The sequence below is a fragment of the Spermophilus citellus genome (genome assembly GCF_964194105.1).
Source record: "Spermophilus citellus genome assembly, chromosome: 14".
NCBI lineage: Eukaryota > Metazoa > Chordata > Mammalia > Rodentia > Sciuridae > Spermophilus > Spermophilus citellus.
In genome coordinates, this window is record NC_138194.1 from 97,799,147 (window position 1) to 97,813,447 (window position 14,301).

Here is a 14,301-nt window from a genome sequence, read left to right on the forward strand (position 1 = left end):
CGAGTGTGAAGGATAAAAACAAAGGTCTAGCCCTCCATTCCAGACATTTACAGTGACTCTAAGCCAGTCCATCTTCCCCTCCATGATTCCTGGACATGAGAATGGTCCTCAAAAGTAATGTAATGGGTGGGGGGAAGCTTAGCGGGGGGCACTTGCCCCACATGTGCCACATCCTAGGTTAGATTCCTAGCATCTCCAAGGCCCTGAAAAATAGCAGTGGCTCCACAGTCTCAGGTACCTTCAGGAAAAAAAACAAAAACACAAAGCTAAGAAGGAAACCATATCGCACACCAATGCTTGAGTGTTCTTCCACCGGGATTCCTCCATATTGCCACAATGGCTGCTCCAAGATCCTGTCTATAGAGGAATGGCCTGCGAACAGGAGGTTAGGTAACTGGCCGAGGCAGCTCAGCCAAAGAAGAATCAGATTCGAGCCAGGGCCTCCGCATTTCTCCATAAAACTGCCACTGCAGAAAACAAAGGCACATGTGGTTTGTCACCCCGATGGATGGCTCTGCAACCCTCCTGAGATCTCTAAGCTGCTCATCTATTTCCGAACACCAGCTCTGTCACTGCTAGTGCTGAAAGGTGCTGGAGATTCACTTGTTTCACATTAAGAAGCATCTTGTGGCTGTTACAGCAGGCAGAGCTGCACACCGACTCAGAAAGCTGTGCATGCCCAGCTGCAGCAGGGCCCATAGTCCCCATCGCTGTTCACCAGGGACAGATTTCTAAAACTGTCCTTAGCTTCAGATCATCACAAGACTTGGGAAAGAGCAGTAACTGGTTCAAAGAATGCTGCCATCATTTTAGCTGAATCACTGAAGTGCAGATATAAATGTGACAACATTTCTCCATGTAGTAACAGCAAATGAGCCTACACCTCCTAAGTGAGAATACAAGATTATTTATTTAAAAATGCAACAAAACACCAAAAAATAGTCTAACTTTTCAATACTATTAAAAGTTTTCTTCAATTTTTATTAGTTTAAATGTTCTAAAATGTTTTTCCTTTTCAGGATGAATAAGTAATCTGTGTATCTAATATTTTTAGATAATGCAAAAAAAGTTCATCTCTAAATAATACTACAATAGCAATAGTTATAACTGCAAAAATAAAATAAAAAAATCTAGGAACCCCACAATGTTCAGTAACAGAAGAACCGTCACTACAAAATCCCTGGCATTCAATGTTGTATTGCAAAAAGCCCTTAAAAGTTACAGTCAGGAAGACAGTAAATCAAAGGAAAAAAATTGTCCCGTCAATCAATGTTGAGTTAAAAAAAAAATCATGAACTTTCCTCTCTGCAAACTTCATGTCTAGATGGTGTAGAGGGAACCATGACGGCTCAACACTGCTGGGGGCTGGGGCAGTGTGTGGGTAAATTTTTCCTGCTGTCAGTTTAGATCCTCATTAAGGCTATTCTATCCCTACCAGGCAACAGTTGCTTCCTCATTGTTAAATAACAACTATTAGATAACAACTGTTATTTAATAATGAGGAAGAAGACAGAACAAGAACGATGAAGGAGAGACCAAGCTCGCATTCATGGACCAGACTGAACCGCAGGTGCCCGCCGCTCTTCTGGGGTCTGGGCCTGGGAGGACCTGAGTCCCGGGGCTGGCCCTTGGCCTACCTTGCTGGATGAGTGCTTCTGCTGCCAGCTCCCCGCTGCCCACATTGGCGTACTCTTCGTTGGGATGCTTCCTGTTATAGTGCCGCTTCAGCGAACCAGAGATGTTGCAGGAGTAATGGCAGTGAGCACAGCGGAAAGGCTGCGGGAAAGGGGGTGCAGAAAAGTGAGCCTCAAGGGAAGCAGAAGGAGCACAGCTTCCCCAGTGACATCTCCCTTTGCCCATCTGGTAAGCATCTGGCACCCAAACCCTGTGACAAACCCTGGGGAAAGAGCTGATCCCAGGAATGCCGAGTCCTGCCTCTGTGGGAACCACCAGGCAACCAGGATGAAGTGCTCCCAGGACGGAGTCGTCTTTCCCAAAGAAGTGTGCTCTCGTTACGTAATTTCCTTTCCTTTTTGGTCTACCCAGAATCTACAGGTTTTGTTTAAGAAGAAAAAAAGCAACTGATCATTCTTTTAAGTGAATGTCATTAAAAGCAGATTTCATTACAATTAATTTCCTGATATCTGTGCTTCTTCAGCTAAACGACTTCCTCTGTCCGTGGTATTTACCTGCAAGAATCTGTGTATGCAGTAGTAGTCACTGGGTAATTCCATCTGGTAAAACCTACTTCCAACCCCAACCTGGGTGAGATGAGGCACTTTCAGGATAAGGATGCACATGAATCCACAGCCTTGTCTGCCCTCCTGCTCACTGTTTTTAGGGAATCATGAAGAGAGGAGGTGAACTTGAGTAGCCAGTGTGACTCTAGAACACTCAGGCCTCTTGGGAGCCCAAGGATGTGGCCATGAACTCAGTGATGGATAAGCATCTCATCACTATGGCATCCCGTGCTCTACCCGTGGTCAGGAGGATACCAAAGTGTCCTCCTGAGCCATGTGCTGTGCTGTTCTGATACCTGCTATAGGAACCCTCATTTTTGCATTGCAGGCACCAGCAATGGCAGCCACCCTGCCAGCAGGATTGAAAGAGTACAGGGCAGCCAACTATGGCCCCAACGCTGGGGGGTTCAACCAGACCATTGAGCACATGGAACCGTGGACAAGTCATAGAGCCTTTCTGAGCACTGGTCTTCTCATCAGGGAAATGTGGATGACAGCTCCTTGTGCAGCTGTGGTGAGGACTCAATGTTACTGTAAGCGGACATCTAAGATGCCACGTCAACTTTTTTTTTTTTTTTTTTTTTTTGCTATTTTATCAGAACTCTTGAGCATCTGGGAGCTGACATACCACTGAGTCTTTTAAGACTACGTGAAATCCCTGACCTTCTGACTCATCGACATTTTTGCCACTCCTACCCCGAATGGGGAGTACATGGAGCAGGGGATACCCTTTCTCCCCTGGGGCTCTCAGCAGCCTCTCTCAGTGGTTTCTTCCTCTCAAGTTTACAAATGTGCTGAGTCTTCCCATTGAGAGACAGGCCGAGGAGAAGGGGGGGGACATGAAAGGAGAGCCTTCCGAAGTCCTCACCCTCTTTCCACCCCACCCACCTCTGCCTCCTGAAGAGCAGCTTCCACCCAGGCCCCAGGTTCTCCTGGGCAAGCAGCTCCTGAAGTTCCCGTCAGACGTCACGGCCCCTCATCACCACAGCTGGCTGCCCCTCCCAGTGCAACATAGGGCACCGCAGTGGCCAGGTTCCCCAGCTGCCCTCTGCATGTTCTGGGTTTATTGACAAGATTTGCTTCCCAGGCCTGATGGCGAAGACTGGCCCTCTCCAAGGTGCTGTCCTTGGGCCGCTCTCATTGCTCTGCCCTGGGTCCCAGCATGGTTTCTGTGTTACTGAATGTTGAACCTGCATGTCCAGGGTGACGTTCCTGAAGAGTAGCCAGTGTCTCTCTAGAACTGCAGACAGAAGTGTTCAACTGCTTTCCAGGCCTCTCTAGAGGGATGTTTTGTAGGCCCCTCAAATAAACAATTTGAGGACTCCCTCTACAAAACCAGCTAATCATATAAAGACAGAAGCCTGACAGTCACCTTAGTCTTTCCTTCCTTCTATACTCAGCCATTTTGAAACTTCCAGTCTTCTGGGAACCTCTCCAGACTCTACCCTTCCCCTCTGTCCTTTCACTGCAGGACAGAAAAAGTGTGACTATAAAGTTAACAAGTCACCCCGAACAGGGGTCCTTCTCCAAGAGAAATACACAAAGTGGTTAATCCAGTGGCCCTTCTTGGTTTGAGATGTCCCCAGGGAATGCGTGACATCAAGGCCAAACTCAGGACGTAGGTTGTTTTGTGCAGTTCTGCACAGATTGTTTTGTGCAGTTCTGCTTTCTTTCAGTACTTCATGTAAGAGAATGCTGTTGGTTTGGCTCACAAGAGTTTGTTAAATATAAGGACCTGGCACAAAGGCAAAATTACTCAGGCTTTCTCATCTATCAACTGAGTAGAGAACAAAAGGTCTAAAATTCCAATATATGATTAGTGCAAAGTTAAAAAATAAAAGCTCAACCATTTTCAAGTGCTTTCATCTCTAAATAAGCAAGTATTATGAAGTTATTATTTTTGGAATGTTAGCATTTACACAGAAATCAAAAAGAAAAAAACCTGAAAATGTTACACTCTGATCAGCTGGTGTCTACCTTCACGGTGGTAGGGACCCTCAGTGAGGCCAATCCTCCCTCCTAGAGGACGCTCTCTAGCATCCTGGGGTCTGTGTCTGCTCAGCTTTGCTTTGACGCCAGGTCTCAGCAGCCTCATAGCCTTTCGCCACCCACAGCACAGGGGTTATCAAGACACCATGCTCTCCCTTCCCTGGGGCTGCTTCTGCTCCCTCGCGCCCCTCACAATCCTCCCGGAAAGTCGACCACTGCTGCCTGCTACTGTGGGTCCTCTCTCCTCACTTACTGTGCTATGAGAGGCAGCTGGGCCTCTCCAGCAGAGCAAGTTCTGTCCTGAGTGGCAGGCCATGGGCCAGCATGGAGCTCCACTGGGCTGCTGCTGGGGAAGAGGCAGCCCCCAGACAGCAGGGGCAAAAAGCCTGAGTGCATACTGATGCTGTGAGCCCTGAGATGCCATCTCCGAAGCATCTATCTGGCGGCCCCTACAGCAGGACAGGCATGGCTCTCTGACCTGGAGGCCCTGCAGTGAGTGAGGCGGATTTGTGATTCTCTGAATATATACAAGTTTTTGGACTTTAATGTCAACACCAAAGATTAAATGCTATCTAGGCAAACTAAATCATGAGACGGGGTTTCTAAGTCAGATACTCACGAATAGCAAATGACACTAGGTCTCAAAAGGGAAGTTATTTATTCAGAGCTTTCAGGCCAGAATCCAGGCAAGAATTAGGAGGAAGATATAAACAGGCTGCACCAGCCTAGTTCATCTGGAATAAAACATCCAAGTTCTTCTTGTGGTCCAAAGACAGTGAATCAAACAAGACAGGGGGCCCATTGTTGTGACTAGAAACTCAGTGCTATGTTGGAGTTATGAGCCAGAGTAACAAGACCTAACAATCCTTATTATTACTATGCAATATTTGCTGAGAACTCAGATAGCACAGGGTGTTTTTCATGGATCCATTAATGAATATCACAATAACCTTACATTGTATATAAAATTATTATTCTCATTTTACAGATAAGGAAACTGAGGCACAAGTTCCATAGTCCTCTAGCCAGACCATTGGTCTGTATAGGTTTTGGGGCCCCAAGTACAGCCAACAATAAAGGAGTTCTTTGATTTCCCATTGGCCATGATTTCCTGAGTACATCGTTCCCCAAACCCCCCTGGGAGGGGCCTGGATTGGTATCCTGGATCTCCCAGATATAAGGCAGCGCAGCTCTAACCATCAACTCTAAGAAATGAGGAGCACCGTGTGTTGGGAGAGCTGTGGGCAGCACCAGAGCTGCTTTAAGGCAGGGATGGGAAGTGGAGGGAGAAAGGCAGCTACCAGCCAGGTCCTTGGACACCAGGTGCTGGGGTGGGAAGTGATGTCAGGCCCTGGCAGGAGAACGACATGGCTAACTTTCCATTCAGCAATGTCAGTCTGGAAACCACAGGAAAGAAAGACTTGAAAGGAACAAACTGTGCAGTTTTTCAGGGGTTGAGACAAGATATACCAAGGAAGAGGGCATTTAAGGCAGATGAGGAAGGACAATCAGCCAGACCTAATGCTTGGCATGATGTGTGGAAGAAGGAGGACTCACTCACTTCACACTTGGATGACAGAGAGGGGAAAATGCCACAGTCTAGAAATTCTGCAGATCAGGGAGGCAGGGGTTCCTAGAGCTCTGGATGTCCACGAGGCTGGGGCCAGAGAGTAGATGGAGGCATGAGTCTAAAACTCAGAGGAAAGCTCCAGGCCACAGATGCAGCTCTGAGCACAGGCAACTGGCAGACGCCTTCCAAAAGAAGGCACCATAGTAGGAGAATGCTCAGAGTGAGAAGAGACAGCCCTGGAACAGCATCCTGGAATACAGGAGAGGACCAATGAAGAGGGACAGGAAGGGGGACATGAGAGAACAAAGGCAGATAGAAACAGAGGTCTAAGAGTCACGAGGTCTACACAGTGCTGGCTTCAGGGAGGCAGAGACAACATAGTCAAGTGCATAAGGAAACCCAATCAGAAAAAGCCTCACCAGTGTCCACTGGTCCTGGTGGTGAGGGGTCATCAGGGTTCAGTAGCACATGAAAAGAAAAGCAGAGTCACAGAGAGAAGACAGGGCAGAAGTGGGCTTTGGGTCACGGGCCTGTATTCAAAATGCAGCACAAAAAGACCACGGTGGGGGTTGAAAGAAAAAGTACAACTGAATTTGTGAGGTTGACGCTCTGTAGGTTCCTGGACTTATGTCAAAAAGCAGAGAACTATGTATGATTAAAGTGATGATCACCAATTAGCATGATTTTAAAAGGAAGGTAAATGCACTTCTTCACAATTTGAGAACTTATTGTTCTAGTTCTTCAAACAGAAAGAAAAGAAGCAGAAGAGGACTGGAAACCCTATTTCACCAGCAAAACTGGGTTCTCACTTCTAACCCAGTGAGATTAGAAGACACCTAACCACATGCAAAGGAAGCTGCTCCCACTTTCTGCCCATCAAGGAAGGGACTCAGGAAAGTTTTTAGGGAGATGAGAGGCTGGTGACCAGGTCATGTTTGAGGCTGTGACACTGACAAGCAGCTATGCGCCAAAGCACAAGGATGAGCCTGGGTAAAAGGCGAGGCTGCTTCCTAGTGGGGCTGGGAGGGCGAGCATGGGCAGGCACAGGCAGGACTCAGTGGCTTTCCTCAGCTGCGCACGGCCAGACCGACTCAGAGCCGGCAAGGGAGGCTGCTGAGTAACGGTGGGACCACTGACAAATGGCAGGAGAGGAAAAGGAATCGGCTTCAGAACACTCTTTTGAAGGCAGGGAGGGAGGATGGCAGGAGGGGCTGATACGTGACCCCAAAACTTCTCTCTAGAAACTCCAAAAGGCCCTCAGTCAAAGCTGAAGCAACCAGTCTCCAAATGCTGAGGCTGAGTGAGCACCATGGGATGGGAGAGCGGGGACCAGGACAGCAGCAGGCCTGCCTGCCCGTGGCCACAAAGCCTCCCTGTGTATGAGGAGGCCAAGGCTGCCTAGATGCCACCACCTATAAGCCACATAACATCAGGCATTTCCCTAAAAACCCTGGTGTGGGTTTCCTCCTCTGAGATCAGGGGTCAGAAAATACTGATGGCACACAATTATTGCATGGGGTGAGAGCAGTTGTAGCAGTCTCTTCTTTCCCTCCTGCTCCCCCACTCCTCTCCTCCTCATCTGGGATGGTATATTCTGAGGACTCATGGCTTCCCAACATCTTTCCCTACTGAATTCTCTTGTAGAAAACCACCAGGCTCCCGGAGGCACGCACTCCTCTGCGGGACTCCTGCTCTGCAGGTCAGAGCCCATGGTGGCCCAGCTCCACCTGTCCAGGGGGCCACCCCACTACACTCCCTGCCTCTTTCGACTGACGTACTTCCCTGGTGTTTATCACCTTCTGACACAACACACAGCTGGCGGTTATTCTGATTTGTCCTCCTCATGAGCGTCGAGCTCAGGAAGGCTGTTTCTCTTGATTGTTTCTGGCCTGCTCTGATCTCTGGGTCCTACAGCACCTTGGATGGTGCCTGCAGGTGGGGGTTCAGGACTGATGGAAAGGGAGTGACTCTGAACATGCCTCGGGACGAGGTCTGCACCGTGATGACCAGGAGCTGCCCGGGTTTCCCTAGGCACTGTGGGGATGGAAAGGGGGAAAATAGAAAACACACCAAAAGGCGAGCAGCAGGCACAACTAGGGCTATGCTTATTTTTTTGTTCTTCATAACTGCCATGCTTTCCAGGCTTTCTACAACAGAAGCACTTAAGTAACTAGAATCATGTAAATATTAAGTTGAACACGTCTTAAAAAATTAGACCCAGGCCCTGAGCTGGACTCCCACCTGAGAGCATGGCATAAGAGAGAAGAGTCTGGCACGGCTCTCACTAAGTCAGGGAGGCCTTGGTGAGACTCTGTGGCACAGGGCCCTGGCCCCACTGAGCATGCCCCCTATGATGGGGCAACAACAGCTCAGCCTGAGCTCCAGCCACCTCATTGGTCCTCTACAGCAGCCTCCAGAGAATTGTCTCTTACAGTGTAAATCAGGCCATGTCACATCCAGCTCCAGCCACCTCTGAGGGCGCTCAAGGAGAAAGCCCACCCACCTCGCCAAGGCCTAGAGGGCCTGCCTGCTTGGCTCCTGCCACCTCTCTGATCACATCCCTCTTCACAGTCACCCTATTCCCTGATTCCAGCCACACTGGATCCTTCCTCACTCTCACTTCGCCTAGAACATGTCACCAGCAGTGTGACTGTGTCCGGGGACAAGTCAAGTCTTCCACTGCCCATCACACCCCAGTCCCCTCCCTGTCATTCTCTCCACAAGCACCTGGGCCAGTCCCCTGCTTAGAGCCTCCACAGTCTGTCCACAGCCCATAGAGACAAGGGGCATTTAAGATGCAGACCTCTCTCCGCCCACCCTGGGTCTGCAAGGTGCCCAGCAGAAGCTGTGCATTCAGGTGTGGGCAGCAGGAGCCCAGACAATCTTCATCACCCTCCCTATGCACTCAGGCAGGTGCATGCTGGGTACTGCATGGAAGCCCACTCCACTCTACTCCACTCCACCAGCTCTGACTCAAATTTTTAAGCTGTTCCTTTCCAAATACTCCTTACCTCACCCTTCGCTGCTTGGCTAAGCTCTAGGGCTCAGGTGGCGATTTCGGTTCCCTGAAGGTGTCTCAAAGAATAGCATGCAGAAATCCACTTCTGACCTTGGGTTAGGCTCTGTGTCTCTTTCTCTAAATATTCTCAAGAAAGAATACATTAGCCAAGCACAGTAGTCATACCTATAACCCCAGCTACTTGGGAGACTGAAGCAAGAGAACTGCAAAGTTTAAGGTCAGCCTCAGTAACTTAATGAGACCCTGTCTCAAAATAAAAAATAAACAGGACCAGGGGTAGAGCTCAGTGATAGAGCATGAAGGAGGCCTTGGGTTCTACCCACAGTGCTAAAAAGAAAAAAGAAAAAGAATGAGTCTAACACTACAGGACATCAAAATAAAAAAGACATATGGTTATCTTAGTGAAAAACCAGCAAATGTTTCTGAAATAACAAGAATCCCATGCTGACCGGCTCATTCCAAGCACAGCATTATGCCCTAGATCCCCCCAGGGATGCATCCTGGGGTCAGAATGTCTGCCTATCTAGGCCTCTTTTTACATTCTGAAAGAAGACAACACCATTCTGCTTCACAGATCTGAGCCGATGAGTTTAACATTTTCTTTATACCTAAGTCCCTAAAACTGATAGTCCTAGAGTGGACAAGCTCTCCAGACATGCTCCCCTTCACTCCTCAAAAGTCTTGGCTCATATCCCATTCTCCCTCACAACTCCCCATCTGGCCCCCACATCTAGGGAAGCTGGCACCAAGTCTGCTGCTGAGCAACTTTACCTGCATGCTCAGTGTCCCAGCCTTGCAGCCCTTTGAGAGCGAAGTCCACTCAGAACTCACTCACCTATGCCTCCCGGGAGCCAGAGCAGGGCCTAGCATAGGTGGACACCCAGTGGACAGAGTCATGTGTTAAATGGAAAACAGAAATCACCTGCCTCTTTCTGTTAAAAACTCACGTGAGGTTAGTTCAGCAAACCCTCCTGACAACAATAACAAACCTCCCTAAGAATCTGAATCTGATGGTTTTTTTTTTAAAAAAGACATTATATTTAAGAACTTTAAGACATTATAAAGAGACCAAAAGTCACAGAATGAGAGATTACATTTCCAACATACAACCAAAATTCAACCCACAGTGCAAATATATAAAGAATTCCTAAAGATAAATGAGAAGGGGCTGGGGTTATGGCTCAGCAATAGAGCGTGCAAAGCCCTGGGTTCGATCCTCAGCACCACATAAAAATATATAAATTAAATAAAGGTATTGTGACCAACTACAACTACAAAAAATAAACATTCTTAAAAATGAGAAAACAGGACTGCAGAAGATGGCGGCGAAGGGAGTGCATCACCCCAGTGCGCCGTGTCACTGTGCGGGAGAAAGACGAGGTAAAACAGCTGAAGGCTATCTTGTTGGGAATTTCCAGTGAAATTGAGGTGCTCCAGAATCTAGTGGACAGATTTCCATCGCGCGAGATTCGGCTGCGGGGGCTCGGACGCGGGCGATTTCTCCACACGGAGGGTCGCGCCCCGCAGCTGGAGTCTGCGGCGCACGCTGGGAAGCGGCGAGGTGCCGGAGCGGGGGTGCAGCGATGTGGATTCTGGGGGCTCCTGCCAGTGGTGCAATGGCCGTGCTTAGTGCTGAGTTCCGGCTTTGAGACAGAGGAGAGAAGCGGTCCAGTTCGGTTCTTGACACCGGTCAGACCATGGAGGAGGACAGCAGCCACCATCTTGGAGAACTGATGTAATCATCCCTGTTTTCTACTGATCTCAGCTCATTCAGCTACGGAACAGGTGATTTCAGGCTGGTATTTGCCTGCGTCTCGCAGTCAGATCGCTCAGGCTCGGGGCTGGAGAACCAGTGGAGAATACTCCTAGGGGCTCGCTCCTGGCAAGGCGTGCACCGGGCTCTGAGCGGCCGGAATCTGGTTCCCTGGGCTGCTTTGGCCCAGGGCTGGGGAACCTGCGGAGACTGCATGTTGAGGCCAGCTCCAAGTGGAGCGTGCGCTGAGCTTGGGGCAGCTGGGTTCTGACTCCCGGAACAGTTTTGGCCCGGGGCTGGGGAGCCCGCGGGGACTGCGTCTTTGACCCTGCTCCCAGCGGAGCGTGCACCAAGCTCGGAGAGCTTGGAGCGGCCGGACTCTGGCTCCTGGAGTTGCTATGGCCTGGGGCAGGGGAACCCGTGGGGGTCGCTCCTTGGAGCCTGCTCCTAGCGGAGCGTGAGCCGGGATCGGAGAGGCCAGGTTCTGGCTCCCGAAGCTGCTTTGGCCCAGGGTTGGGGAACCTGCGGTGACTGCTTCTCGGTCCGGGTCCTGCTGGGTGCTGTGGGGGCCAGGGGGGCAGAGTGGAGCTGCTGCCTGCGCCCAGAGCAGGCCAAGTGACCCGCCGGCGTGGTATCACGACACCCCAACTGCAGCTGGGGCCGAAGAGAGTAGCCGCCCACGCCTAGAACAGGACCAGCGACCTGATGGCGTGGTAGCCAAGTCACCCCATTTGGAGTAGGGGCTGTGCAGAGCCGCCGTCTGAGCCTGCAAGGTAGGCAGACCTGCGTCCCACTGGCAGGACAGGCCCGGTAGCCTGCCAGCGTGGTGGACACGTAGCACCGAGGCAGTCACGTCACAATGGTTGGAGCGGGGGTGGAGCAGAGCCACCGCCCGTGTCCGGAAAAGGCCCAGCGCCCAGCAACCCGCTGGAGAGGCAGTCAGGTACCCCCATTGGGAGTGGGGGCTGAGCAGAACCGCCGCCCGAGCCCGCAAGGTAGGCAGACCTGCGACCCACCGGCGGAACAGGCCTAGAGGCCTGCCAGCGTGGAAGACACGTCACACCAATTGGAGTAGGGGCCGAACAGAGCCGCCGCCCACATCCGGATCAGGACCAACGACCCGAGGGCGTGGTAGTTACGTGACCACAATTGGAGTGCGAGCAGAGCAGAGCCACCACCCGCGCCCGCAGGGTGGGCAGACCTGTGACCGACCAGAGTGGTAGACAGATCACCCTAATTAGAGGAGGAGCACAGCCACTACCCGCCCTGCAAGGGAGATTTTCCAATTATACAAGAGCAATATAAATAAATAGGGGGAAAATTTCAAAAACACAACAGCTTCACCAAGCAGAAAGAAACACGAGCAGTATGAAAAGACAAGGAAAGAAAGGACCACAAGCAATGCAGGTCAACTCAACTTTAGAAGAGGTAATAGCTGCAACAGATGGAATGTCAGATAAAGAGTTCAGGATATACATGCTTCAGATGATCTGGAGTCTCAAGGAAGACATGAGACAGCAAAATCAGACAATGAAAGATCACTTTGACAAGGAACTATATAAACAAATCCAGGAAGTAAAAGATCAATTACACAGGGAGATAGAGGTAATAAAAAACAAACAAATAGAAATCCTAGAAATGCAGGAAGCAACAAACCAACTTAAAAACTCAATTGACAATACTACCAGCAGAATAGATCACTTAGAAGATAGAACATCAGACAATGAAGACAAAGTATTTAAACTTGAAAAGAACATAGACAGCTCAGCAAGACTGCTAAGAAACCATGAGCAGAACATCCAAGAAATATGGGATAACATTAAAAGACCAAACTTAAGAGTCATTGGGATACAGGAAGGCACAGAGCTCCAAACCAAAGGAATAAACAATCTATTCAATGAAATAATACGAGAAAACTTCCCAGACTTGAAGAATGAGGCAGAATCCCAAATCCTAGAAGCCTACAGGACGCCGAATGTGCAAAATCATAAGAGATCCACACCTAGACACATTATAATGAAGATGCCCAACATACAGAATAAGGAGAGAATTTTAAAAGCTACAAGAGAAAGGAAGCAGATTACATTTAGGGGTAAACCAATCAGGATAACAGCTGATCTCTCAACACAGACTCTGAAAGCTAGAAGATCCTGGAATAACATATTTCAAACACTGAAAGAAAATGGGTTCCAAACAAGAATCGTGTATCCGGCGAAATTAAGCTTCAGGAAGGAAGATGAAATTAAAACCTTCCACGATAAACAAAAGTTAAAAGAATTCGCAGCTAGAAAACCATCTCTTCAAAAAATCCTTGGCAAAACATTACAGGAAGAGGAAATGGAAAATAACAATGAAAACCAACAGTGGGAGGTAGGACAGTAAGGGGGGAAAGTAATCAAAGAGGAAAACAAATCAGGTTTAGTAACATTAATAAACAAATATGGCTGGAGGAACAAACCAAATCTCAATAATAACCCTAAATGTTAATGGCTTAAACTCACCAATTAAGAGACACAGGCTAGTCGAATGGATCACAAAAAAAGATCCAACAATATGTTGCCTACAGGAGACGCATTTGATAAGAAAAGATATACATAGACTGAAGGTGAAAGGCTGGGAAAAATCATTCCACTCATATGGACTGCGGAAACAAGCAGGAGTGTCCATACTCATATCAAACAAAATAGATTTCAAGCCAAAGTTAATCAAAAAGGATAAAGAGGGACACTGCATACTGCTCAAGGGAACCATACACCAACAAGACATAACAATCATAAATATATATGCCCCAAACAATGGTGCAGCTATGTTCATCAAGCAAACTCTTCTCAAGTACAAGAGTCTAATAGAATGAACAATAGGTTACTGAATGATCAATGGGTTTTAGAAGACATCAAGGAGGAAATTAAAAACTTCTTAGAATTAAATGAAAACACAGACACAACATATCGGAATCTATGGGACACATTGAAAGCAGTTCTAAGAGGAAAATTCATTGCTTGGAGTTAATTCCTTAAAAAAAGAAAAACCAACAAATAAATGATCTCATACTTCATCTCAAAATCCTAGAAAAAGAAGAGCAAAACAACAGCAAAAAAAGTAGAAGGCAAGAAATAATTAAAATCAGAGCTGAAATTAATGAAATTGAAACAAAAGAAACAATTGAAAAAATTGACAAAACTAAAAGTTGGTTCTTTGAAAAAATAAATAAAATCGACAGACCCTTAGCCATGCTAATGAAGAGAAGAAGAGAGAGAACTCAAATTACTAGCATACGGGATGAAAAAGGCAATATCACAACAGACACTTCAGAAATACAGAAGATAATCAGAAATTACTTTGAATCCTTATACTCCAATAAAATAGAAGATAGTGAAAGCACAGATAAATTTTTTAAGTCATATGATCTGCCCAGATTGAGTCAGGAAGATATAGACAACCTAAACAGACCAATAACAATAGACGAAATAGAAGAAACCATCAAAAGACTACCAACTAAGAAAAGCCCAAGACCGGATGGGTACACAGCAGAGTTTTACAAAACCTTTAAAGAGGAACTAACACCAATACTTTTCAAGCTATTTCAGGAAATAGAAAAAGAGGGAGAACTTCCAAATGCATTCTACGAGGCCAACATCACCCTGATGCCTAAACCAGACAAAGACACTTCAAAGAAAGAAAACTACAGACCAATATCTCTAATGAACCTAGATGCAAAAATCCTCAATAA

General features: G+C 47.9%; 1 protein-coding gene across 5 annotated transcripts in view; it reads right to left on the reverse strand.

Annotated features, from left to right (window-relative positions):
* ZFAT (zinc finger and AT-hook domain containing) overlaps window positions 1-14,301 on the reverse strand; it is a 194,199-nt gene that overhangs the window by 40,752 nt on the left and 139,146 nt on the right. For all 5 annotated transcript variants that reach the window (XR_014018835.1, XM_081266609.1, XM_081266608.1 and 2 more), the window contains one exon: window positions 1,638-1,776. Coding sequence is in view for 4 of the 5 variants with exons in the window: in XM_081266609.1 (XP_081122735.1) it covers window positions 1,638-1,776 (139 nt within the window). In the remaining variant the exon portion in view is untranslated. The remainder of the gene's footprint in view (window positions 1-1,637; window positions 1,777-14,301) is intronic.